The 25,412-nt window shown below is 35.3% G+C and overlaps 1 protein-coding gene across 1 annotated transcript in view; it reads left to right on the top strand.

Annotated features, from left to right (window-relative positions):
* Positions 1 to 25,412, top strand: part of FGF14 (fibroblast growth factor 14) — a 123,092-nt gene that overhangs the window by 17,584 nt on the left and 80,096 nt on the right. The window contains exons 2-3 of the mRNA XM_088525670.1: positions 9,212 to 9,322; positions 18,456 to 18,559. Coding sequence (XP_088381796.1) covers positions 9,212 to 9,322; positions 18,456 to 18,559 — 215 coding nt within the window. The remainder of the gene's footprint in view (positions 1 to 9,211; positions 9,323 to 18,455; positions 18,560 to 25,412) is intronic.

Consider the following 25,412-nt stretch of genomic DNA (forward strand, 5'->3'; position numbering starts at 1 on the left):
ATTGGGCACCTGCAGTTATTTGAGAGAAAATACCAGGCTTATTGGGGGATGATTCTGGTGTAAACAGTTTTGGGCAAGTAAGCAGTGAGGGTAGGAACTATCATTGTGTAAGTGTTGCGGCTCAGCGGACATGAAGAATATGTGGTGGTGTTTTTTGCCAGCTTTGTATTGCTCATCTCAGGAGAAAGTAAGCATTCAGAACTGCCATGGGTTTTCACGCTGACTCACTACTCTGCAAAGTCCACGTGAACACTGATGAAGTTTCTGGTGGCATGTGCTGGCACAGTTCTGTGTATACAACTGGAAATTAAAGACTACATTTTATTTCCTAGTAGCTAAAAGGTGGAATTTGTATCTTTTGTGATAACATAGTCAGCACACAGAGAACCTGAGTGTTTCATAAATTTCAGATGGAGGATATGTGTGATTGAAGGCATATTTGCTTAAGTTTACAAGGTAGGTTTTTAATGTTTTCATAGGCTTAAGAAGTGGTTTGGGAACAGGCAGGATGACTCTCTTCTTACATCTTCTGAATGCTCTGCGTAGCTGGAGACGGCATAGTTGGGAGAAGATGCTGGAGAGCAGAGTACAGCAAGTAGGAAGTGAAAGGATGTGAGAAACAGGGCAGATATTTGGGAGATTCTCAAAAAGTACAGGAGGTAGATGTAGAGACAATTCTCTGTTCTGCTAAAGAAGAATTATCTCTTAAGATTTCTTAAGACCTAGAAGGGACAAGCCTAGAGGCAAAGCAGGATGGAAAAAAAAAAACATGATGTCATTGCAAAAACTCAAAATTCCATAAGATGGAATATTTATTTTAAATCTTTTATTTCTTTTCTATTTCACTTTCAGATTATCTACTTAAAAGCTATTTGTTCTAGTTTGTGTTCTAATAAAATTCAGCTTTAGAGATTTATAGCCTTTTTGATGTTTTGAGGGCAGATCTGCATCAAAACATTGATCAGTTTAGAGCTTCTCCAGTATCTCAAAGCTGAGTTTCTGCAAAGACTAAGAATCAGAGGATTGACTCCTAGATAGACTGGGAGTAGATGGGACAGTGCATAATTTTTCTCTACTAACTTTACATGGCATGAAGGGAATTTGCCTCTATATCTATTCTCTTACTCAAGTCTTGAAGCAAGAGTTACTCCAGGAAAACAAGGTTACCACTGGTAATACGTCTGGTGAAGTGCCTGGAAAAGGAAGCGACCATCAGCAGCAGTTTTCCATGCTCTGTCCTTTGCCACTGGTCTCAAAATCCACCATCTTCCTTAAATCCTAGGTCCTGGAATCATTTACCATTGTAAGAGTTTTATTTCTGCATGTTCTTAGTTGCTGCTAGCAGGAGTGGCAGGTCAGACAAAAAAAAAAAGGCCTTGAAGTCATGGTCCAAATTAAATTCAGAAAATGACCAAGAAGTACCTCTAGTAAAGAGACACTGCTCTGCAAAACTAATAACAGAAGTTAAGTCCCATTCAAAGTAAAGCCAAACTTTGTCATTGACTTCTCGTTTTTCCAGGAAATCAACTTGCCAGATCTGTTAGTATTGGCAGACAGACTATGCCTTCTTTATTGAAGGAGAAGCATCGGTCTGAAAAAAGGGTAATTTTTTGTTGTTGTTGTTCAGAATATGTTTTTTGATGATAATAAAATTAATTATTTAAGAATTTCCTGTATTTCCTTTTAAAATTAAACTTACACAAGAAATGATGCCATTGAAGCTCCTAAAATAGCAGATATTTTCAGTTTTCTTGCCCATGGTTTCATAATTGTAATTCTGAATTAGAACCGGAATAGACTATGTTCTTAGCATGCAGGGGATTATTTTCTTGTCTCACTGGCTGAAGATGAGTTTTCAAAGCTGCTTCTCTTAAGACTTCCAATTGTGTTTAGTACCCTAGATTAAGAGGTCTTGCAGTTTGTATGAGGTCTTGCATTTGTATGCTGAGCATGATTCTTGTCCCTTTATTACGAAAATGTCAGGAAAAACTTGATCTCAAAAAATGAAACAAAGTACAAATGTATTCCTTCTCCTTCTGTCCCTCTGTTTTTTGGAATCCTTGCAAATGTGCAAGTGCATGAGCATATAGTATATGCTAGTATATGTATATGAGAATAGAGAGAAATGTCTAATATTTTTAATCCATTTTCTATAACTCGTGACATTTAGTGGGGTGTCACCTGAAAAACAAAATCAGTAGATCTTTGATTATACTTCTCTGGGGGATACTGGCTTGCTTTGCTTTCCATCGCTTTTAGGGATTTCAGAGATTAAACTGAAAACAGTAAACCTTTCATGAAGGAGCAAAGGAGTGTTATAAAATGTTAAGTAATAATGATATATGTTTAATGTTATAACAATATTTCTTAAAAGCTTCCATGTGAATTAATGCCACTACATTCATGCTTTCTGCACAAATAAATATTTTTTCAAAATATATAAGGCATTTTATTCATGGACTGTGCTTTACCCTGTTAGTTTTTGACAGGTCCTATGTAATCCTGCTTTATATAGAAACAATAGAACTAGTTCCTAACCAATAGCAAATATGGAAAGACATTTATTTCCCATTCATAAATGATAATCTTATCCATTCATCGTGACCACATGTCTTTGGAGTACTATTTATAGTCTTCAGAAATATTACTGGTACGTGAAGAGAACTGAAATGTAATTTGCATTTAACGGTTTTCATTTTAACAGTTCAATTTAACTGTTTTGTCTTTTAAATAAATCTGTTTGGACAATATTGGTGAATGATGTGGTTTCATAGTGAGGATTTATGTGAAAATATAACAATTTCATAATAATAATGCAGAAAAAATATGTACGTGCTCAGCTAAGTAAAAAAATTGACTTTCCTTACTCTAAAGTTTGGAACTCATTTTACTGATCCATATTTACTAATCCATTTAATTTTTCTTGATATTTTTGCAGCTCATTTTTAGTGATGTTTTTAAAGTGTCCAACAGGTTTATTTGTCATTGTTTCATGACTTAATATTTTTTCTGGCAGCAGTTTACATTTGTGATCTGACAATAATGGACAAATAATCAAAATTACTGTTCTATTTAAAAAGGAGACACAAATGATACTGTTGGCTTTCTGATTTATGTGTTTAAACCTGCACTAATCTCAGCTGAATCTATGAAGGTAGAAAAGCCTTTTATAATGGTCAACTAGCAAAAAAACAACCAACCAACCAAACAAAAAAACACCCTGAGTCTGTTTGCTCTGTAATGACTATGACGTATACCGCAATTTCTAGTTGTCACTTCAAAACCAGATAAAAATCTTCTTTATGCCAGTTCATTGACAGTACAATTTTTCTGTTTGCCTACACTGCTAATGCTTGTCAGTAGAAATAAGTATAGCATTTCTTGAAAGTAATGTGAATAGTTGCTTTCAATATTTTGTGTAATTGTCATTATCAAAAAATAATAGTAAATATAATACGCCATATTCTTGTAGTGCATCAGCACATTTCAGAGTGAAATTGTTGTGTATCTAAAACAGGGAATATGCTACTCCAATTTGTATGCTTTTATGTATTCTGTCAAGGCATAAGTGAAGTTAATAACAAGCTAAGGACCCCTGCCACTCCTCATTATTGAAGAATCTTCCTGTATGTAACAAAAGAAAATGAATGTGATTCAGAACTTAGTATTTTGCATTGCAAATTATCCTGCTATCCCCTTTCCAGTGAGCATTGCCATGATATTAGTAGCACTAATGTGTATATGTGCACGTTGTATTATTTCCTATTAACCCATATCAGAAAGTAAATATAGCATGACCAGAATCGAAACAATGACAGGTCAACCTTAAAGGACAGTCACAATGATGAAGTTAAGATAGGGCTTTTTGAATGCACGAGCTGCATCGTAAGAACAGTTTAAGTTCAATGATCAAAATACAGGAACATTTTGGCTTTACATGCACTCTGAGCATTTTATCACCTTTAAGTGAAGTTCTGCATTTGAATTTCCCTTTGACTACATGCCAGTTTTAGGAAGCTTTCTTTTGTGGTGATGTAACCACATAAGATAGAGGATCCTGACCTACATATTTCTTTGCCTGGAACGAGGATGCAACGCTTTTGGGTTTGCCTCATAAGCAGACAAAAGAGTACAGAAAGATTCTTTGTACTCACCATACCTCTTAGAGTACTGCTGGAAGTACAGCATGAGAAGCAGTAAGGTTTTGAAAACTGTGAAAGGAGTTTTAGGAGGCATTAGGAATACTTTAAATACAGAATCTAAAAAAGGGAAATGCATTTTACATGGGATTTGATCTCATCTGGAGCTGTATTACTTAATGGTAAAAAATTCCAAAATACTAACTAGTCCTGACAAATGTTATGAATAGTAAGTAGCTGGAGTTGTGATTTTATCATTAATGCTTTTCTGTGTAGAAGTCAATGAAAGGCTAGAGACTGATTTAGCTACCAACTTGTGGAAAGGCTCTTATCCCTGCTTTATTGGATGCTGAATTATCACACAAAGTAGAATGGCTTCATCAGGGAAGACTGCATTCTAGTCCAAACCTCTAAATAGCTGTGTTGTCAGGTGTACTATTCTGTGAGAAGTCAGAAAAGCAGAAAAACTGGGCCTTTAAACATCCCAGGCTGATGCCGTAAGAACGAAATGAGCGATAGGTCTAGAGTGGGTGTGACTTGTCTATGTTTTGGGTAGGTCTTCTGGTGTTTTGCTTCACAGCTTCACAAGAAATCTGTGGAGGGGAAAGGGAGGGTGAGTGAGGTAGGTGGTTTGCTTTTATCCTAATGCTAATCAGGAATGTTTTTGGTATTTCAAGTAAAGTTTAATAGAGAAGGGAGAAGGTTCTTACAAATGCTGATCATAACATCACAGAACAAGAAATGACGATAAGCCTGTGGTGACCACTGGAGTATCGGAAAGCTTAAAAAAAGATGTCTGACATTCTGGACCAGTAGGGAAGAGTTTTTGATACTGAAATATTGAAAGGTAGAACCTACAGAAGGTAAATGTGGTAGTAAAACGCAAGTAATAGGTGATGGAGCCAAAACTTCCAGTTTTTAAAATAGCTTTGATGCTATTCTGCATGGGGAGAGTATTCCTCTAAATATTATCTTCCCTTGGATGAAGAAGAAGAGATGCAAAAGCCATTCTATCCTATCTAAGCCAAAAATACCTTGAATTTAAAACATAAAGTGTCAAAGATTTCTAAAGCAAAAGCTACATGCAGCCTGTCAAGGCTTAATGTCAGAACAGTTTTTGTAACCTCTGTTACATGGGGAAGCGAAGACATCTTAATTAAACTATTTTTGTTGAGGACACAAGGAAAGCTCCTGACAGTGTGCATGCTAACTATAATCATACATGCTGCCGTTGTCACTGACAGGGGAAAAAAGCAATAAAAAAGGGCTGCAAGTGACTGCTGTCACACAGCTTGCTGTGGAAGAGACAGGTTTGAGAAGGTGTTGATTTTTTGATTCAGTAAAATGTTGTTCAGGTTTAGAGATAATCTTTAGAAATTGCAAGATAGAATATTTTTTCCACACTGGGTCATGGCTCTATTGCCATAATGAACTGTATGTTCAAAATCAAGATCCATATTCAGATTATTAAAATCACTGGAAGATGTAGATCTTTGATTTTGACCTGTGTTGAAAGATTTATTTTTTTCTTGAAGTTTATGTGTTTAGAATTAAATAGAATTAAATAAAAACTTATATTTTCAGATAAACAGAGATCTGACTGTAGAGGATAGGACTTCAAGAGAACAAGTCATATAAAATCTATATTAAAATGGTGAGAACTGGGAAATTTTTGCTAAAGGTCATCTACCCTCATCCTGTTCCCTTTGTTTTATTATTTGGCTCTATTCTCTTGTTATTGCTTTTCTCATTTATATACATTTGGTTTGGTGGAAAGAAAAAGGCATGGGTGGGACGTGAAGGGTAAGGGTAGTTGTTGGTCTGTCTTGAATCACTATGAGGGGAGTTATAAGCATAACACATCCCCTGCCCCTAGCAAACAGGCACCAGGAGTTTTTTGTTGCTGTTTTGCTGTTAGCTCGTTATTTCTAAAGGACAAGACAAAAATAAAAGTGTGTGCTTGAGAAGGATTTGAGGAACTCGTTTGGAAACCTTCTGAAGCTGGGGCTGTTTCTATAGTATCATTTAGTGACTGTGGGTCGACAAACTCTTTTAGAGACTGTAGCTGCTATTTAGTAACCAAAGCCCTATAAAACGGATTTCTCTTTACTGTTTGTTGCCAAAGTGTCTCATGAAGAACCTGAAAGGAACATTTATATTTCTTCAAGGATAAGAGGGAAATTTCTTATCTGATGAGAATAGTGTACTTACTTCTTCTTTAGGATGTTTACCTTGAGTCTGCAGGGGGTAGTCTTTTTGACTACTGCTTACTATAAGATGTGCTGAGGTTAACAAATTGTTTTATGATTCCATCAATAACTTTGTGTTGTTTTTTGCCTAGGATAAAAACATCTTACTATCAAATTTCCACATTTTTTGAGCACTGGTTAGCTAAAACAATCAGTTCATCTGCTACTTTGATCTGTAGATTTGAAGTGACATGTGTTAACTAAATACAGCCATCTAGAATTAGTAAAAAATTTCCTGTCGAAAATAAAAATTTTAATCTGCCTAAGGACCGATAGGATCTTAAGGTGAAAAGGGCATTCGTGAGAAGGTGGGGAAGAGGAGTTCTAATAATCCATAAGAAAAAAAGAAAGAAAATGGAATATTACAATTCCTGCATTTCATGGGAAAAAAGATTCATCTATAGACATCTACTATGCACAATGGAAATATTCATTTGTATTATATTATTATTAATAAGTTCCGGTTTTAAATGAAACATTCAAGAACAAGAGACATGTTTGGGGCCAATTTTGTTCATTTCTCTGACAATTGAAATTCTCTAAACATGAACTAAAACACATGACTAAGGTCCCCTGCTATCACAGTAAAATAGCTCTTATTTTGCTGCATTTGAACAAAATAAATGGTGTTTTCATAACCTGTCCCATTTTATGTAACCTGAAATTGTAGCTGTCCATGCATAGCTCTCCAACAAAGTATTCAAATATAATTTTGGGTATCAGGTAATGCAGAATTAATACTTCTGGCAGAAACAAAGACAAATGGTTGTATGATTCTTTGTTAAAAATGTCAGAAAGTAGATTTTCTTTGTAAGTTTTGAAAGAAATAAAACAGAAGGATGATAACAACTGTGAAAGGCACTTCTAAATTGTTCATAACTCCCTTCAAATAATGCATAGCTGATGATAATGAGTTGACTGTAGTTTGCTTTCTTATGAGATACTTCCTTGAAGCTGGAAACTGATTTTGTACCTGTTTGGGTGTAGAAAGTTTTTCAAAATGCTGATATTCTTACTGTAAATGCTCTCTAAAACCACAGTTTTAAGAAATTTGCTTTAAGTACTTTCTTTACTCTTATAAGATGTACTTTTAATATATGTGAAGCAAGCATTTAAAACTGTCAGTTTGGTGCTCTGTATTGAAAGCATGTGTTATTGATAGAAGAGAACCTATGCAAAGAAGAACTCACTTTCCAGAGTTTATGCTATTTACAAATTTTAAAAGAGTTTCTCTAAAGAGAAGAGATTATGTACAAATAGAGAATCTTTTGCTAATGAAAAAAACTCCTGAAGGGCTAAATCTGCTGCAGACAGCCAAAAAAAAAAAAAAAAGAAAATAGAAAAAAATGTATTTTACTTACATGTTAATCACCAAATATTTATACTAGTTACTTCTATGCCTCAAAGATTTTATAGTGTTAGTATTTAGCACAACAGTTCCTATGGTATTTGCAGTTTATTTGTTCATCTTACATTTTTAATTTAAATGGGTTTATTGGTTTAATATGACTTGGTAAAACAATTTTTTTTTGGAATATAATGAGTATTCAAGAAAAAATTACCATTTTCACAGCCATTTCACAGGACTGAGTCCTTACAGAAAACTTCTAAACATTCTGTTTAGACAGTTTTATTTTTAAATCATTGTTTTCACTTTCCCTAAGAATACTGCAAGCAACCCAGCATGACTGATTGTGAGAGCAATTATTCACAAATTCAAGGAAGGGTTTTGGGTTTTGGCCATGCATTTGCATGAAAATAATTTATGTTTTAACAGTTCATTTTATTGATTATCTATGTCAATTTCTTACTGCTTTTTGTTCATTATTTTGAAGCTAAGCATGATATCGCAGATTTTTATTGCCATATCCCTTCAATTTGATATCTTAGCACACTGCTTGCCTAAAGTTGGGCCCAATAGTTGATTTCTAACAACATTAATACCATTATCTTTCACAAGTAGTACTGCTAGGTTTTTTAAGATGTGATGTTCTTTCCCTTAGCACTGCGCTTGTTCTGCAGCAGGTTAATATGAGATTTAGTTAAGCCTCGTCCTTGAGATAAATCATAAAGTTGTTGCTCTGTAGCCTCTGCTCAACTGTTGGCAATTTTTCTAAGCATACAGTGTCAAATAAGGTTGGTTACCTTTTCAGCTATTTATATTTCCTGGTTACTTTTAGCTTACTAAGGTATTTTCTGGTTATTTTCTCTGGTTAAGAAGCGCTATGTGTTGCCCTGATTGTGGGTGTTGTTCACTGGGGGTGTGAAGAGTGCACACGAGTGATCTCTGCCTCTTGACTGGTAAAGTATTTTGGGAAGTCTCCAAATGAGACTGTTACAAAGTATTACACTAGATAAGTTTATCACTTCTGGTAGAAAGAAAAAGGAGACATACTCATGCAAGCGTCATTAAAACTTAAGTTAACCTATATGAAATATGAGTAGGGTTTTTACATGTATTATTAGTTTGTGTAAGGCTCTGTATTTGATGATGTAGTGTAAAATTTGTTGTAGAGTCTAATCTAGTTTAAATCTTTTAACCATGTATAGTATTTTTTTGTTTTGTTTTGTTTTCTATTTTGCCTCTATTAATTTTAATGAAGGCTGTTCTAGGCAGCAAACAGGACATAAAACTGGAGTAATAATATTCTGCAGAAAGATTGTTTTGACTTTTTTTCCCCTTCATTTCCATCAAGATTCACCCTTTAATAGTACTTTTCGAGAGCAATGCTGCTTCAGCCGACTTCCTGCTACCATGAGGGAAATAGGGATAACTCTTGGAAAAAGTTTTGAGGCTAGTGACAAAATATGTTTGTCTTTCAGATCCCCAGCTCAAGGGTATAGTGACCAGGTTATATTGCAGGCAAGGCTACTACTTGCAAATGCACCCCGATGGAACTCTCGATGGAACCAAGGATGACAGCAGTAATTCTAGTAAGTGACTGCTATAGGGGAATGTATTAATGGCAAACAGAGATTGACTCATTCACATATATACATGCAGGCACAGTTTTAATCGGGTTTGAATGTATTTTGTCCAAAAAAAATCTCAAAAGTTTCTGTCATTTTAAAATCTTATAATCACCCGCATGTCTCATGCAGAATGTTGACTTAAATGTATTGCCACTGGACATGAAGGTAGAAGTGCTAAAAGACCTCACACACTGATGGGACATTCAGAGGAATATTAAGTCTTCTGATAATCTCTTCGTAAACTTTTTATCCAAAATAATTTTATTATCTGTAAATAAGTGCATTTTAAAAAAGGCAAATTCTTTGAAAACCTGATAACATAGATCCTGATTCAGCAAAACAAAAAAAACAAAAAAAAAAAAAGGGAAAAGTATGTCCAACTGTTTAAGTTCTGCTTAAAACACATGCCAAAGTACCTTGCTGAATTGGGGCTGAAGAAACTGGTATTAAAGTCCCTATACCAGTAAGAGTTCCAGTTATTTTAATAGGATTTGTGCAAGTGTAGGGACTGCTCTTCTAGGCAGTTCTGAAAAATATGCCAAACAAAAATGGTGTAACTCAAGGGTCAGTGTGGATCGCTGCTTTGCTGTATTTCATTTTGTGTAATACTGGCACATATTTTCATTCAGTTAACATGCATATGTTTGATAACATGAGCTGCAAATGGTAATTAAGAAAGCCTATTCTTATTCAAGAAATGGTGGATTTTTAATTTTCTATTTATCATAGAAAATTTGTCTTTTTTAATTCAATTATATTTGGGGATACTTATGCAAAATATTTCTGTGTGATCTTAAGTTCTATTTTAAGCATATTGAATATAAAACATTCATCTACTTATGATGCATATATAAATAAGCCTCTAAATTCTTCAAGATTGTTGGAATTAGGCTACAGAAACTAAGGAATTCGTGGTTTCTGATTTTATGTCAGTAGGTTCCCATTCCTGTTAATGCATGGGTATCATTTTTAACATATTTCAAAAGATGGCATGATCCTCTTTTATCTTTCTAATTTGAGAACATGAATTTATTAATCTATTTAGATGTATATTTCTAGCTCTACTGGTTTTCCAGGTGCTTTTTCATTTTTCCCTTCTGTCCCTAGTTTTTGGGTTTTTTTAATCTTTTCCTTTTCCTTAGCATATGCATCTGTCATGCACATTCCTATACTGAAACAGATACTGCAACCTTGTACAAATCACATCATTATTGCTTTTCATAGAAGCTTTGACTATATGAGGTCTGAGAAATAAGTATGTTAAAGAGTGTCTGATTTCTTCTTCTCCTCTGTCTCATTCTGTCTTTCTCTTATTTTCATCTTCAGTTAGGAGGTGTGTATGGGGAGTAATTTTGGAATGTTTATCTCTTTTATCTTGCAAACCTAAATACAGATTTGGAATCTTTGGAAAACTATGCAAGAATGCCTTACTTTCCTCTTTTCACTGTTACCAACTTTACTGATCTTCCTTTCTTTTCTTACTAGGTTGTTTTTTTCTTCTTTTCCCCCTTCCCTGCTCTTCTGGCCTTCCATCCGTCTGCCCCTCTCTCCTATTCTTAGCTGTTCCAAAATGGAGAATGAATATTCAGTATTCTAAATATTCTAAAATGTAAACATTGTCAAAAGCCACACAAATACCAGATAAAAGAACTTTATATTTGGGTTATACATTGTTAGTTAATATTATGCTTTATTTTGACATGACTTTTAGGCTAAAATGAGCTTTTTTTTTTTTTTTCTATGAAGGGATTTTTTTTCTCCCTCTTTAAATGGTGTGATTCACTGTTTATTTCTTCATTAGTCCAATTTTATAGTATTGCTGGATAAAGGGAAGCTAGCCTGTAATAGCATAAAGTCAACGTGCTTGCCAGGAAACATGTTACCAGCACCTTAAATTTTGCTGGTATGGAAGTATCACCACCATAACAAGCGTTGCAATAAAGAGTTAGAAAGGTAAATATGTTATGTTAAGATTTATATATTTGGTATATTCAAGAGTATATGAATATGTGTCTGTTTCTTTTCTGCTGTCAATTCTTCTCCTCAGTTCTTTCACCTTTCCAGTTTTCCAAATGTTTCCTAACATTTCCCATTGAACTCTTGGTTATTCTGTCACTTTTTAAAAAACAAAACAAAACTTATTTTGGTTTTCCTTTACTTTTTGCTTTTAGAAATCTTTTTTCTTTGGATAGAATTTCTAGTCCTTTGAGCTTTTCTTTTGTGAGCTCCTTATCATGTTAATTCATGTCTGAGGCTTCCTGGTAAAGAAGCTCTGGCAGCCGCAGAGAAGAAGCACAGTCCCAGTCTCAGCCCTTCCCTCCTGCTGGGCTCACATTGGGAGGAAGAAATCTTCTAGCCACTGAGTTTGCAGCGTGTTTATTTAATGCACACAGCATGGGAAGGGATGGACGTATATTAGGTGTCAGTAGGGGAGATAGCACTCTTGCCTTGATAGCAAGGATTACTTCCATGCTCTTTGTAAAAGTTTTGAAACGTGTTGCATAAAAACACAGGAAATTGAGCCTGTTGAAAGGCGTGCACATGCATCTCTGCCAGCCCCCCATGTGGGCTCTGCACTACTGACTGTCCCTGGAGCCTGGGAAAGAGCCCTCCTCACAGAACACACCATCCAAGTGTCTTGGAGAAGTGAGGGAATTCCACAGTGAGGAACAGAGAAGTGTTTTTTATTTTCGGCCTGCCCGAAAAACACTTCTCTGTTCCTCACTGTGGACATTCTCACTTCTCAAGACTTGGATGGTGTGCAGCTGCAGGAGGGCTCTTTAAAATAAAATTTCTATCAAGAAGTGCAGATAGCATTTTTGTGCTCATTTTATATGTAGCTCAGTAAAAATGGATGGGCCATTGTTCTTTATTTATGGTATTATAGAGGGGTAGTGCAAAGTCAAAGTAAATGGGAAACTGTTCAGTTTGAGTAGTTCTTCTATCCCTTATTTTCCAAAATATTTGCCTTATATCCCAAATACGTTATTTGCTTGTCTTTAAAGCTTCTTGGTAGACTCTCTAATGTTGGCTTTTTCTTCTCTCTGAAGTTTTGCCAAAGATTTCAATGAAGTAGAGCTGACAGTCCAGAGGTTCTCAAAAATTGCCCTCTGCGTCATTTTATAGTACATTTTTGTCAACTGTTATGTGTAAGTTATTGTTCCAGTTTGCCTTAAACCTGAGTAAAGGCCAAGGTCTGCTTATATAGATAGAAAGATTTTTAATATATCATTGTGCACAAATCCTTAAATGAGAAAAGGCATATGAGAAAAAATGATCAGATGTGATTGCTTTTAACTGTATCGCTTAATGTACTTTCTTCTGCTTAGATCCTAAGTTGGTGGCCATGGTGGCCTTCAATCAACCTAGATAGAATGTAGGGTTTCCATTCATTGTTGTTGTTTCCTTTTTATATTTTTTACAAGTTAGTAATATTTTGTGGTGAAGTATGAACTTACCTAGGTGTTGGCTAATGCTACACACATAATTTCCACATAATCAGAAATGGGACGTTAGCTTACACCATCTTGTGAGTACAGTCTGTATATTTTGCCAGACTTTCAGTAACATGTGAAAGAGGTTTTTTTTACATTACTTTTTGTCTTTTGGCTGTTTTTCTCTCTTAGCTTCATGTAATGCCTTAGAGTTTCTGCTACTTGTTTGTGACTGTTTTTTTAGTGTAGGCAGGAGCAACCATGGCTAGAGCTGTGGGCTTTGTTATTGTGGTCCTACTTAGCATAGGTATTCCTCTCTAGCTTCTGTTTTCCTGGATTTCACAGAAGTTCTCAGCAGTACTTGGTGAAACAGAGCTTGCTTCAGGGCACAGCTGTTAGCATTTGTTTTTTCCATAGGCCTAAACATTATTAATTTGGAAAAATGACCTGCTACATGGAACCTATGAAAAAACAGAGGGGATTTTCATGCTGTGCTGCCCTCCAGCCCTCCTCCCACCCAAAATGTCTCATTATCTTCAACATTTGGTGTGGTGAATGAAAGGTGTTTTTAGTAGGAAAAGTAATCTAGTTTGGAATATAAGCATTTCAAATTCTTTAGTTTTGGAGACCGAAAGCTAGAATTACTTAGCCCCACTACTTTTTAATAGTTATTATTCATGTAAAAATATACCTCAGAACTTCCACAGAAATTGTATTTTCCTTAATTAGTGATAAACATGATTTTAATACTGAAATGTTATATATGTCCCTCATGAAATATAACATTACAGTTGCATTTAAAACAGGCTAAGAAAACATTGATCATTTTCTAGTCATTTTTTCATTAGCTGGTAATGCCAAAATTAAGTTATCCAGGAAACTTTGATTTGGTTTTGCTATGCACATCTCTTGCTTAATTATGCAGCAATATGTTTAGCTTCTTTTATGCCACTTGATACCTGGAAGAGCTTGTGCTGAAGAAATCATGATACTATTTAACATTCATTTATTTTTGTCTTTTCATGGTGCTCAAAGAGCTTGTATATATCTTCCAAATTGAATCCAGAATTGTAACTTTTGAGTAAGTTTTTCTAAAGTACTTGGCACTAGAATATTTCAGTTTGAAGATATTAATAAAAAAATATTCACAGCATCCTTTTAAGACAAAGGCTAATTACACAGAAATAAGGCATACGAAGATGAAAAAACAACACCTGCAACAACCTGCAACAGTGTAAAATTTGGACTACTAAAATAAAATCTGAAATATGCATGATTCAATTTTACCTTTTTTTTTTAAAAAAAAAAAAAAAACTACCATGTGTATTCTAAGAATTACACGGACATTTAGTTATTTAATTATCTCTTTGGGAAGTAGATAAGCCCGTTTCTCCCACTGGCTGAATCTTTGTCAAGGTTACCGAGCCAATGGAGTCCATACTCCATCCAGCCATACTAAGAGACAATGTCCTGTGCAACATCAGTCAAGGGGAAGGAGGTTGCTCCATGAGAAATGGCTGGCCATATGTTTGAAGGTTAACCTCCTTGCAATCATTGCTCCTCTAAAATTTGATCAGGTCATCGTTTTTGTCTTGGGCCTGTAGATGGAAATAATTTAGAGAGGTAGTTGCCTTCAACAGTACTGCGTGATACTGTGTTGACTGATGCTAGGGCAGTGCATAGAGAGAACAGATATGAAGTTCACACGTAAGCCTTAAGTAGCTGATCTCTAGAGAGTTATACTGAGAAAAAACAGTGATCAGTAATGGCTATTTTCTTGTAGCTACAGATCAGTTATAACTAAATAGACTTTGGCAGGGATATCCAAGTAATTTATTTCAGGCATTTCAGATTTCAAGTTGTAATATTAAAAAAAAGTGAGTGAAAGAAACAGAAATATGGGATTTTTGCTCAAGTACAGGAATGATTTATCTTTCCAAAAAGTGGTATTTCAGTAAAACTTTGGCTTTGCTACAGACTTTTGGAGGGTTCAGAATCCAGCTCAGATTTATGCCCTTAAATCGTCTCCATAATTCTTAGAAGAAAAACAATGATAATTCTGATTTTTTTTCTATGCAATTTTTATTGCAAGCTGTTCTCATAAATGATGGGAGTAGGCTTGCAAGTGTATAAAAAAGAAGAGAAATTATCTACTTTATAGTCACGGTTTAGATGGAATGCAAAATAGAGCTAAAAGACTGTGTACGGGTTCAGAGACAGGGTCTTAATCAGATAATTTTGCTGATTGGATAGCTTTTTTCTCCATTTTCCCCATCTCTTACTTAGCTTTAAATTTTCCAAGTGTGAAGTATGGGAGAATTGAAGACAGATTTTTTTTTTCTTTCCTTATCTGTTCAAGAGTGCTGTCTCTCAGCTCATCTGTAAACTTACTGAGCTGGACTTAGGTAAATAAAGACATTCTAGGACTCCATTCCCCACTTATTTTTGGTTCTGGACCAATATTTTTGGTCCTTAGACAAGAGGTAGGAGTATGGGTTTTTTACATTCCCATTCAGGTAAGGGCATAGCTTTGTCTTTTTAGGATGCATGCAGCAAAAAACCCTGGAAAGCTTCGTGCTTCTTTTAGGCAGATTCTTATTAGAACACGGGATAGCACAACTGAATCTTACAAAAGTTTGAAATATTGCTCACTGAAGAGTACTGCACAGCCAGGTTCTGGGAAAAATTATTTTCCTTTGGCTCGCTTCTGAGCCATTGAAATCTCCTGTTGTGCATTATTGGTTCATGTTTTGCTGATCTCCATATGATCACTTTGGTGAGCATTTATGAATCAATAATTGCATCTAGACTGTCATCCATAGTTTCCTCGAAGTCAGAAAAAAATTGTGGTAGATGCTGAATATTCTGCATGTGCAGAATACCGTCATTTGGGCTCACACTTTAAAATTTTATGGTCTTAGACTAATTACAGCAGTTGTGACAATCTCTGCTTAGAACATAGTAGCAGTAAAATATGCATAAAATGCAAACTCTACGGTGCTTTCTAAATTCACTACTAATTGTAATCCAGTTGAGTAATTTTATAGGTTGCATAAAACAAAGTCATGTTAAAGGCCTATGGTTCTCCTTCAGTGATTGCTGGCTTTTTTATTGGTAATATATTAAATGGAATCCACTATCCAGAAGTTTGGACTGGATCACTATGTTTTGAAGTTATTTTTCATTTAGCAATTTTCTGTGGATGAGTCATGTTTGTGTTCACCTTCTTCTTTATAAAAATATTGCTTGTCTTCCTGGTGTCTCCCAAATAAATTGCAGTGTAGTGCAAGGCATGCACAAGTTGCTGTCTTTCCACTAGTACGGTTTTCATATCCATTTTATATTCCCCTGGGATTTTTTTTTTGTCTTCTAGAAGAGAAAGCAGAATTAACTAACTTCCTAGTTGTTCATTTTTCTTCCATTTATTTCTTGGTCCTTTTAACCTTAGTAATACGTCTCGATGGTCAATTCTACATAAAGCATATTTCTTCTGTGGCAGACTGTCCCTCCCTTTCCTTTCACCAACTCAGGTGGTTTTGCTGACTTCAGCCTTGTTTCAGTTGAGGGTAATGGTTGTTATTGTAAAACTTCCAAATTATGCTGTACTTTTGAAAGCTCTCAAATCATGCACATGCAAAGATATCTTGTCCATTGCTGCCACATTTCCCTGATTTCTAGTATAGATTAAAGAGGGAATCTTCTCTTTAATAAGCTTTTTTTTTCCCCCAATCACCAGCCAATTAAGAACTAATATTACTGAGAATTGAAAATTACACAAATAAAAATAATATGTATTTGTGCTAATCCTTGTCTGAAGTCACTGCTTCTGTTCTCTTATGGAAATCCATAGATTTCTTCTTCAGTTCTTCTAGAGCTCTTTTTAATGTATTTTTCCTTCTACAGCTGTAGGAAGCACCTTGCTGTGATTCCTCGCTTTACACTAGCTTTATATCTTCCTAAAGAGATCTTATGTTACATATTCATTTTTTGCATGAGACTGTTCCAGGTAGTGTTGCTGTTGAAGGAAAGGATTTTTTTTTCTTCTTTGATTCTGAACAGCCAAAATATATTACTTTTTCAAATATGAAGATTTGTTCGGCGTCGTCATTAGCGATCTGCATTTTTGATCCACCAGGAGTTTTCACACCTTGAGAAGTACCTACTTATCCCTTGAAAATGCATTTCACTTTTTTCTTGACTTAGGATTTATTTCTGACAATATAATCACAGAAAGTATAGACCATGATGGTATCTGGCCACACTTAGTGCTGTCCTTTCTAAATTTTGAGCAACTCATTAGATTTTACAGTATTTCTAAGTCTTGACTTGGTGGGACTATGATCTTTTATGCCTACGCTGAACACACAGGTTGCACTTCTGGTTTTCATCCAAGGACTTGTGAATCATCTGCAGTGTAAAAGCTGCTTAGCATGAGCTCTAGCACATCCAGATCTTTCTCTTTTACAGAGGCTGTTTGATGTGTGGTTTGCATCTGATTTTCTACTATGAATCAGCAAACTTAATACAGGTGTGCTTGCTGGCATAATTTTTAGAAGAAGAATTGGTCTCTGTCTCATTTACTTAATATTAGTATTTCCAATAAATGCAATGGGCAACTGGGCTCTTCTAAAGGTTTTTCTGTGGAATCTTCTCATCTTCTTTCTGTGCTTCTAGCTCTGGCTTTCACTCAAAAATATATCTTCTTGTTCTTATAGGGCACAACAGTAAGGAACAGACTTTTAAATCTACATGCTCCTTTTACCATTATTAAGCAATTGCTTTATCAACATTTATACATAGGGAATAAACTGTATCACTTTTTGTTTTGCTGTTCTGTTACAAGGCTGGTGACTTGTCCCCTCTTTACTCAGATCTCTTCAGTCAGTAATCAAAGCTATGTTTTTGTTGTTCAAATGTGGATATCATTGCCAGGATATCTGCTATTAGCATTTTTTTTTTAATAAAAAGCTTTTTTTTCATAATATCAATCTTTGAACATGTTCTAAATTCAGCTCAGGAGGAGTTATGCGTGTTTATAGCCAAGCACTTGGTTTTCTGAACAGTTACCTGTTCTACAATTACCTGAGGCCTGTGTACTACTGTTTTTATCAAAAATATCATTCACAAAGGCAAATACTTTTTTCAGTTTTGAAATCACAGACTCCTTGAAAGCAATCTTAATGATAATGCCTAGTAGTCTAATAACATACCAATGCTTAAGAAAATAAAAGTGATGTGCCTTAATGCCTTGATCAGAAAGAGATCAGAGTATCAGAGTATCTCAACAACAAATGTTGCTCTTATGACCAGTATATGCCGGTGATGGGAATGTTGGACTCTTGACTCTTCTTTAGTTTGCTTGAGACATTTGTATACACAGTGCTGCATAAATTGTTACAGCTCAATGCCTTCTGTTTTGTGATTGTTATCAGTTGTGCCAAATACTGAAATGTTGAAGGAATTATTTCTAGATAGAAACCCATGCTAATAGTTAAAGTACTAACTTAACTAGTAGCAAGACTTTCTGAATTAATTAATTTTAAAATCAGAAAAAAAAAATCTGAAAACAGTAGCTGCCATCTTTTTCAGTTAATATTGTTGATTAGAATATTTTAGTAACCATAATATGCTTATATCTGGACACATTTTTTTCTTCACAGCATTATTCAACCTTATACCAGTGGGACTTCGAGTTGTTGCTATTCAGGGCGTAAAGACTGGGTTGTATATAGCCCTAAATGGAGAAGGTTTCCTCTACACATCAGTAAGTACCGTTCCCAGCTCTGTGTAAGTGATGCAACCGAAGTTGAAATCTATACTAGAATGAGATGCCTATTCACTTGTAAGACATCCTATAGTGCATTATGTTTTGTGTAAATGTGTATATGTATATATACGATGCATATATGCATACGATGCAACACCTGTCTTCTTCATTTATGAACCTTATCTGTAAATGGAATTCAGTAGATATTATTAAGAAGTACCATGTATGACAACCTGTCTTAAAAAAAAATCTCTAAATATTTTTTCTGATAGAATAAACTAATAATGTGCAATACTGCACAAAAATTATTTTTTGATTAAGTTCTCTAGAATTTGTAAATAAAGACCTGCAATTATATACTATAAATAAATCTTAGTAATTCATTGATTGGAGTCCAAAAGCTTCCAGTTATTTTTAAAGATAAGGCTTCCAAATAAAGTAAATCCAAAAAGTCATTTACAATGTGACAGTCAATCATAATCTTGTAATTCTATGCTGATCAGTGTTGATTTCTATATTTAAGATACCAGAAAAATAAGAGTTCTGAGAAGGACCATATCTTTGTATAATGATTAAAGTTAAATTATTTTGAGTCACAAACAATACTGCTGCATAAAATGAATAAAAAGTCCTCACATTGTCTAGGATATTCCAAATGATTTAATGCTAATCAGTCAGTGGGCTATTGTGAAAAGAAAAGGCTTCAATTTTGTATAAATTTACTGTCTTAACCTCCTTTCAAACACAAACAGATTTTTAATACTAACAGGCAGTTCTAACAAGTGCTAACAAGGTGGTATAAAAGATTTTTGTTTACAGTATTTTTATTGTTTGCAATGTTGAATTTAATTTTCACAGCGTTTTTTGCATTTTTTTACGTCACCTAGTACTTAATTCCCCACTGAGTTGCAATGCGGTGCTTTGTTTTCAATATCCATTGAAAGGAAATTGGACAGATTAAGCTTCTGATGCCCTGAGGGGAAGTATTATGTTTGCTTCAAATATATGATTGTCTTGGAAAAGTTAATTGGGGAAGAAAAAATGGAACTAATCTCGAACGTCAATATCAATACAAAAAGAAAACTCTTATTCACAAAACGCTGTTGGAAACTGCAGCAGTGTGATCTAAAACACTTATTTTCTTCTGTTCTGAATAAAAAAGAAATTTTCACAGGAAAACATTGCATGACATGCAGTATTACCTGTCGGTCAAGAAAACTGGAGCAGTTTGTGTTAATGCCCAGTTCCCCAACACGTGGTGTGTAGAGCTCATACCCACATGATAGTGCATGCACGCAACCTTTTTGTGTGTTGGTTCAGTCAGAAAATATTCCTGCCCAGTGCTGACTGTGAAGTGAGCCCTTCCTTCCTTCCTTCCTTCCTTCCTTCCTTCCTTCCTTCCTTCCTTCCTTCCTTCCTTCCTTCCTTCCTTCCTTCCTTCCTTCCTTCCTTCCTTCCTTCCTTCCTTCCTTCCTTCCTTCCTTCCTTCCTTCCTTCCTTCCTTCCTTCCTTCCTTCCTTCCTTCCTTCCTTCCTTCCTTCCTTCCTTCCTTCCTTCCTTCCTTCCTTCCTTCCTTCCTTCCTTCCTTTTCCTTCCTTCCTTCCTTCCTTCCTTTTCCTTCCTTCCTTCCTTCCTTCCTTTTCCTTCCTTCCTCTAAAGATTGATTCCACCCTTGGAATGTGCCAATTTCCAAAAATTCCTTGTTGGTAATTCTGGTCGGTGAGAGAACCTCTATGAGTCCATTTTGGCATTCATTGTGTTTGTTTACTGTTCTGGAAATGATACAACTTAAACTAATGGTGTCATCTGAAAGATGAAGAAAAAGTGGCTGGATCCAACCTCGGAACAAATGTGGACCTGACCCTTAAGCCATTCTCAGATTTAGCAAGGTATTTCCATGACATCAGTGGAAATCTAACTCTGTTAATCTGGCTCTGTTTATACGGCCTGTTCTTTGGCAACACGGATTATTTACGGTTATGATCACTCTTGTGGATGTAAATAAAATACGTACAAGGAAAATACTATATGCATGTTTATTTTTTTGCAGGACTGCGTATTTTTCATTGCCTTTTACTGTCCAGACTTTTCGACTTGATGAGTTACATACTCATTAATTAAGCTGGTTAGTTATTGGTGGCTTATTAATTGCTCCTGAATTTTGTTCTGTGGATGTTGTTGTGTTTTAGTGTGTTTCACTTTAAGATTCCTTGGGATTCCTTCTCAGTAGGTAGGTGTCACCCTACACCCTGTGAGGTAAAGAAGCAAATGTTTTCTGGTTATGCTTACTCCTCACAGAGACGACAAAAAATGAGTGGCCCATTAGGTGACACTAGATGACAAAAATAAATGACAGTGTAGGTTTTATGCATCCATAAAATTGTTTTAAACTTGAACCTTTCTCCAGTTGGGAACTAACATTTGGTAATCTAATGCAAATTAAAAGGTAGTGATTTGAAAATATCAGTACTGTAATTTGTTTATAGTTATTTCATATTAATGTACTGAAAACATTGGCCGTATATTTTCACCTTTGAGTCTAGTTTGAAAATTAGAAGAGAAACCAACAGGAAGAAATAAATCTCCATGTGAAATCAAGATAAAGAAATACTGCACAGAAATTTAAAACACAGTTCTTTGTAGAAAATGTGCTTTAACCAGCCTGTTTCTATTGTTTCTGTCTTATTGTTTCTGTCTTACTGCCTCTTACCGGTGGATTTTTTGATTCTCTGGTAATACTGTGTAGCTATTGTTCCTGAGTTGAAGAAGTTGTTTCTTATCTATTTTATGTTTTCCCTTTGCTATTGTTTTTCATATTGCCATGCAATCTGTCTTCAGTGAAAATAATGGAAACATGATGATTAAAATGTATATATATTTAGATACATTATCAAGCTATTATAAATATTTCCCAAAATGGAAGCATGAACTATAGACTAAGAGGATGTTTATGTTTTCTAAGTTGAGAGCAGAGGCCTCTATAGTCCCATCCAGCAAATACCTTAGCGTACCTTTTTCCATTCACGATACAAAAACCTTTAGCTTGTGAGAATATCCTACATGTGGTGTCTCTCTTCACAGTGAAACCAAAAGTCCCAATTAAGTTATTTTTGTAACTGATGCTGGCTAATTAAACAACAGAACTAACAGATGAGGAGTTTTGATTGATCCTCCTTTCTCTGATATGAGTATTCAGTCAGAGGAATATGAAGGTACAGAGACCAGTTTGCATGTAGATTGTCCCATGCAGATATACATTCCTTTTGCTTTTTTCTTTTTTTGTTTTGTTGTTGTTTTTCTTTTATTTGTTTTTTTAACTTGTTTACAGTTGTTTATGCCAGTTTTCAGTCTTATTTTTATTCTGACATAACTGTGTAATATTTTTTTAGTTAATTTACAGAATTGGAAGTAGACGCATAAGTGCAAAAACATGATAGAAAAGCGTCATTGCAGTATTTTTTTCTTAGAACAGAAATAGAAGAACAGAAAACTGTGTAGGAAAGAGCTTTTCATACTTATTTTCCTGCTCCAGCAGTTCAGATTTGTATTCTCTCCCTTGGGGATTAATCCCAGGCAGTGTCCCAATAACACAGCGCTGAAGTCTTGTCAAATAACGAAGAAGGAAAATATTTGGAGTTTGATAGGACTTTGCAGAAATCTTGAGAGAAAAATGCTTCTCTAAAATCATGACTTTATTCTTCAATAAATTAAAAGTCATTACTGTAATTCCAGAGTTCATTGTTTTATATAATGTTTTGTAATATAAAAGATGAGAATAAGAACTTATTCATGTTCTTTTTTTTTTCTTCCTTGAACTTCCAAGGATTAGGTCGCTTAAAGACATACAAACCATTAAGCTCATCTTTTATGTAGCTTTAGTTTATTGCATCCAACTTTTTTTCTGTGTGTGTTTATGTATATATGTACATATATATGTGTGTATGTGTACACCAAATATATCTTGTCATATATATGGTATATTTATTTAGTGACAGTTTTCCAGTTGTAGGTGCATGTTAATGTCCAATCGAAATTCTATAAAGTAGAGATTTATTTTAGATGGACTAAAAGAATGTCAATAAGACTGTGTTTATACTGACTTCATGACCATGAAAACTGGTTTAGGTGGGAAAAATTGGATTTTTCCATAAAGCAGTCTCTTGGATACTAGCAAAATTTTTAGTAGTAAACGTTGAAGTCCAAAAATATGCCTCACTTCTATCTTACCTTTGGAAAGGGGAGACAAGATAAAGTTTTGTTGGAGGGGCTGATCCTACCAAAGTAAAAAGGAGCAGAACTGGCTCTGTTCTTGAAAAAAAAAAAAAAAAAAAAAAAAGAGAGAGAGACTGTTAGGATTGTCTCTCAAAAGTAAGTATTGCCTACAGGAGGAGAATGACAGTGCAATATGTGACAGAAACTTCAGTGTACTCGGTGCTGATTTTGGTCAAGACACTCTGTTGGTTCTGTCTAGGAGCTATTTATTGAGGTGAAAATGCTATAACTTGGCCTAGAGGTTTAAAGAAAAAGATTTTTTTTTCTTTTCTCTTTTCTTGCAAAAAAGTTCATTTGTTCAATTTTCAGGGATGCAGTTTCTTGTTTTACTTCCCAGATGTTCTCATATGATAGCAGGATAAATTCAAAGATAAGATATGCTATTTATTTGTGCATTTTATATTTTTCTCTTTTCCCAAGAGAAAAAAAAACGAGAATCTTTTTGGATGCTAGTGCATGATTTTCTCTCACGAAATACCTGATTTTGGGGATCATTTTGAAAGAGGTAGTGGTTATTCATTCTAACAGTAGCTCAGCAGGGTGTTATCAGTATTTGTTGTCTACCAAAGTAGGAGAAAGAATAAATGTAGAAAGGAAAAAATATCTTATTCTGAAGCATCTCTATCTGCTTATACTTTCTTTTATTTCTTTTTTACTCATTTCTTCTGCCAGGGTTCATTAAGACTCAAGATATGGATAAAATTGGAAATGTAAGAATACTTCTGTGATAATGGAAGCAGTAAATATTGCAGTCACTTTAATTCACTGCATGGTTTCTTCGTAAGGTTAATAAACTGCAGAAATGTTGTAAAATATGAATGGTCTAAACTTTATGGTCAGCTCTTCTAGGTGAACTTCAGGAGAATTTTCAGTCTGAGACTCCTGTTCTAGATATGGGGCCAATGAGAATATTATCCAAAAAGAGTAAGGAAAAATAGAGAGAAATTGCTTAAGTCAAGGGAGATTGAATAACCTGTAAGTTCTTTCAAAGCAGAGGCTGTGCAATACGTGATTTACAGAATGGACTTTTTGTAAGGTGGAGGTTTGAGTTTGATCTGTCATGTTACACGTACTTGCAGTTGGTTATGTAACGTTTCAGTGGTAGTAAGATCACAGTCTACATCAGAGCTGTCATGAATGAGATAAAATATCAATATGTGTAATTAGAAAGTGTATTTGCTGTATCACCCTGGCAACTGTCAGCTGAAAAAGTAGATAAACCCAGAACTGCAGCATAGGGGGTTTCTCCTGACATTTCAGTCACTTTAAAGTGCTGGTATTTCCATTGTTTCTCTAAGCCCACATAATTGCTCTTTCTCAAAGAAATTTCAGTCTCAAGGAAGCATATAGTATTACAGATGATACAGCTTGCAAAAGAATGAGAACTAAAGAAATCAATAATTCTAGTATAAAGTCAGATGAGAAAGTTGTTTCTGTAGTTCCTATAAAGTCTTTGATTGTGCTTTGTAATAATAATTCTTACCACTTACAGAAAGTTCAAAGGTACAAAAATATAATATAAAAAAGGAAATTTTGAACTAACCAAAATGATAGATGATTGTTTTAATTTTAAAATTCATACTTTTCTGATTCCTTTTCTCATGAAACAGTGATGAACAGGTGTGAGCAGAGATTATAGCCCATCAGACAAGGTAGTGCAGGAATCACAGAATCATGAATAGTTGGAAGGGGCCTCTAGAGATCATCTAGTCCAACTCCCTGCTCAAGCAGCACCACCAAGAGCATGTTGCACAAGGTTGCATCCAGGTGATATTAAATATCTCCAAAGAAGGAAACTCCACAACCTCTCTGGGCAGCCTATTCCAGGGCTCTATCATGCTGATAATAAGAGAAGAGCCTGGCCCCATTCTCCCTACATTCTCCCCTCAGGTATTTGTACATGTTGATCAAATCTCCTCTCAGTCTTCTCTTCTCCAGGCTAAACAGGCCCAGCTCACTTAGTCTTTCCTCAAAAGATAGACATTCAAGTTCCTTAATCATCTTTGTTGCTCTGCACTGGACCCTCTCAAGAAGTTCCACATCCCTCTTGTACTGGGGAGCCCAGAACAGCACACAGTATTCCCAATGTGGCCTCACCAGAGCTGAATCACCTACCTTGACCTCCTGGCAGCGCTCCTCCTAACTCAGGCCTGGATCCCTTCTTGGCCACAAGAGCACAAAAATAATATAATAATTTATAACAATATTATATAATCATATTATAATAATATATTACACATAAAGGGTGTAATGTGGAGGTGTGTGTGGTAATGGGAGTAACGTGGTGGGGGGTGGTCGTAATGGGAATGACATAGTGGGGCGGACATAACGACAAGGCTAGAGGGCTGGACAGGTCTATTGCTGGAGAGCTGATGAAGGAGAAAAAGAGGGATGGGCAGTAGGCTAGTAGGCTAGTACTGAGGGTAGAGCAGAGTGAAGGGTAGAGGAGAGGGTGCAGGGGAGACTAGGGGCAGAGCAGTGTAGAGTAGAGGGGAGGAGAGGGTGCAGGGGAGGGTAGGCAGAGTAGAGAGTGGAAAATAGAGGCTAGAGGGAAAGATAGCGGGTGGGCAGAGTAAAG

The sequence above is a fragment of the Tinamus guttatus genome, unplaced genomic scaffold (assembly GCF_059628265.1).
Source record: "Tinamus guttatus ecotype Peru unplaced genomic scaffold, ASM5962826v1 Tinamus_guttatus_pri_ptg000235l, whole genome shotgun sequence".
In the NCBI taxonomy this organism is placed as follows: domain Eukaryota; kingdom Metazoa; phylum Chordata; class Aves; order Tinamiformes; family Tinamidae; genus Tinamus; species Tinamus guttatus.